Source organism: Morus notabilis, unplaced genomic scaffold (assembly GCF_000414095.1).
Source record: "Morus notabilis unplaced genomic scaffold, ASM41409v2 Scaffold336, whole genome shotgun sequence".
Classification (NCBI taxonomy): domain Eukaryota; kingdom Viridiplantae; phylum Streptophyta; class Magnoliopsida; order Rosales; family Moraceae; genus Morus; species Morus notabilis.
The window spans coordinates 28,503-31,548 of record NW_010367552.1 but is presented as its reverse complement, the minus strand read 5'-3'; the positions used below and the strand labels follow the sequence as shown (position 1 = coordinate 31,548).

Genomic DNA, 3,046 nt, shown 5'->3' with positions numbered 1-3,046 from the left:
GATTTTGACCATAGATACCAACTATAAGCTATTAAATCGAACAGAACAATATCATCTCTATTGCTCAAAAAAGAAAAAAAAAGTAAATTGCATATTGCATTGCCTTTTGTTTTTATATAATTACCTTGAATTGCACCCTAAATTTTAAAATCAGTAACGAATTGAGGATACTAGCATTAAAAAATGAAGGTTTGAGACACGAGATTCACACATGAAAAATAAAATTTGTCATTTTGCAAATCAAATCGCGTGCGAATCTAGTGTCTTAAACTATCAATTTAGTAATATTGTAAGCTATTAAACTTTAATTGCTACTAATTTAAAAATTGAGGCTCAAATTTTTAAAAATTAAAAATTTGACTTATATTATGAAAAAAAGAAAAACAAAAATATAAGATGCAACAGTAGAATTTACTATATAAAAAAAAAAAGGAGAACAAGACGTGGTTGTTTGGTTGGAGGATTCGTACCTCGATTCGAATCATGATTCATGATTCGTTATAATGTTTTCTCTCATAAAAATACACATAAATAAAAAATAATTTTAATCTCATGATTATAATCCATAAATTAAATGTGATATTTTCTATAACAGTTAACGTCAGCGTAGATATGCACGAGAACAACTCCTCGTGCACTGTCTGCTGGTTCAAATTCACATATTTCTAATTAGGCCGACACATAGAAAAAGCGGGAGAAGTACCAAAAATTAAGCATGTCGCCGATTCTAGCTTTATATTCCAAATATTGTATTTAATGTAAAAAAAAATAAAAATAAAAAAGCCAATTTGTCAATGCCTGATGGCAATTAGTACTAGTTGATAGGGTGCCGACTTATGCACGTGTTTTTTTCTAAAAACCAAAAACGATCAAAAGCTGTAGAAAACGCAAAAGGTGGGCAAAAAGAAAAAAAAAAAGAAAAAAAGAAAAATTATAGCAGAGGAAGAATTATTGGCGGTTTTCGTGGACGTGGGGTTTACAAGTATTTTCTTGGCGTCAAAAAGATGATTAAAATCGTGTTGCACGTGACTGAATTTAGAGTTGTTTTTGTGCTATACGTGTTGAGAAAAGTAGTAGCTTTTAATTTTAAATTCAATAGAGTTTTCACAAACTTCAGTGGGACCCAGTTACAGCACACAAAAAACACAAATTGTCTCCTTTCTCTCTTTGTTTTTGTATAAAAAGTGTAAAAGCAATTGTAATAGGCCAACAAGCTCTTCATTATAAGTTTCTTGATCAAACATTCAGAAATCTCTCTCAGGAAGAAGAATTCTTGTAAATCAAATATTCAAACAAGTATGAGGAGGAACTGCAACTTGGAACTTAGCCTTCTACCGACTTCTTCGGCTTATTTTTCATCTTCGGGCACCGATTCCGATCACCAACAGAGGACGGAAAAGCTAATCAGTCATGAAAGTAGTCCAAATACTTCTAATCAGCCTCTCACCATTTTCTACAATGGAAAGATTTGCGTCTGTGACGTCACAGATTTTCAGGTGCATACACTAATTCTCTTAATCTTTTACCTTCATTTCTGTGTTTTTTTGTTTTGTTTTTTTTTAAACTTCAAAAATTGAGAGCAAATTAATTAATTAATAATTGGGCAATTAAATTGAAAATGTTTGTTCATTTTTATTAATGCAGGCTAGAGCCATACTATTGCTTGCTAGTGGAGAAATGGAGGAAAGAGTAAAGACGCCGACGAGCATGCAGTCGCCGGTGTATAGCCCGACCCCTGCTCTTTCGATGAAGAGGTCACTCCAAAGGTTTCTCCAGAAACGGAAGAATCGCGCTCAGGCCGTGTCTCCATACCACCGTTGAATATTATAGTTTAGACGACTGTTTGGCTTTGTCTTTGATTTTCGTTAATTATTTATCGAGGAAAAAATTTGGTCTTGTAAACATTGTCTAGCTAGGAATTCTTGGCATATACAACTCTGAAGCGCGCGGCTTGTAAATTATATGTGAATCATAATTTCAAGGTTTAGATTTGAATTTTGTTTCTATGCTTCTTCATTTATTACAGATTTTTGCTCAAGTTTTCATGATTATTCAATTATTATTTTTTATTTTTAATGTGGGATGCGAAGTAGTATAATGAGTAATCTGCTGTATAATTAGTGGTTGGACAGTTCTATTATTGGTTTAGTATGATGAGATTTTGCTATCAGATGACAAATGTTGTTGTTGGACGATGTAATGCATACAAATTGAATAGTCCATTGTAATGCATACATATATACATGTATTTTGCGATCCTCTTTGATATCAACAGCGGGTGCTTACAAAATGCCACCACATAAATTTATATACTTGGATCATAAAATATTCATCAATTAAAATTTTTATGACTATTTTCAAATTAATGCCATAGTTTTTCAAAATTCTTGCATCATTTTTTTTTTTTTTTTTGGTGTTATGAGCGGGTCAGGTTGTCCTGATTTTTTTAATTTTTTAATATATAGAGATGCTATGAGTTTGCCTTTTTATAAATTCTCTTGATTGAGTTTCTATTTTATATTATTTTTCCTTTCTTTAATAATATTCTCCTCTCAAAGTGAGGAAGTTTCAATAAAAAAAAAGAAATGTTTCTCCAAGTCTTTTTTTTTTTTTTTTTTTTTTTTTTACAATTATTCTTGAAGCCCTGTTTTTTTATCAGTTATGTTTCTCCATGTCTTATCTTATGTTTCTAAAAAAAAAAAAAAATCTCTATCTTATGTACAAGAAGGAAGTCAAACTTTAGTACTTAATGATCTCGTGGTCTTGAAGTTTGAACATTTTATGGCTCACTAGCTAGCGTAGAAGTTGGAATACTCATCACAAGATCCAAATAGTTGAAGATCTTGACAAATGAAAGCAACCAAGCTCATCTACTTTCTGGTCCATTGAAAACCCAATTTAAGTTTTCTCTATCATGATTGTCGTGCAATATTGGAAATTAGGAGTACACCTTGAGATAATTTCTTAATTAACCGTTGGAAATTAGGTAATTTTGGTTAACTATATATCATTGAAGCCACATATCCTACGTATGTGATCACCGGCT

General features: G+C 31.4%; 1 protein-coding gene across 1 annotated transcript; it reads left to right on the top strand.

Annotated features, from left to right (window-relative positions):
• The first annotated feature begins 1,192 nt into the window (after window positions 1-1,192).
• On the top strand, window positions 1,193-2,004 carry LOC21404490 (protein TIFY 5A). Its single transcript, XM_010112644.2, has 2 exons — window positions 1,193-1,496; window positions 1,645-2,004. The coding sequence occupies exons 1-2, from the start codon at window positions 1,299-1,301 to the stop codon at window positions 1,819-1,821; spliced, it is 375 nt and encodes a 124-aa protein (XP_010110946.1). The 5' UTR covers window positions 1,193-1,298; the 3' UTR covers window positions 1,822-2,004.
• Window positions 2,005-3,046: the final 1,042 nt, after the last annotated feature.

Excerpts from the sequence above, each read along its gene's own strand:
- LOC21404490 (XM_010112644.2), top strand. The coding sequence starts at position 1,299 with ATGAGGAGGAACTGCAACTTGGAACTTAGCCTTCTACCGACTTCTTCG. Across the intron at positions 1,497-1,644 it reads GTGACGTCACAGATTTTCAG|GCTAGAGCCATACTATTGCT; the intron begins GTGCATACACTA and ends TTATTAATGCAG.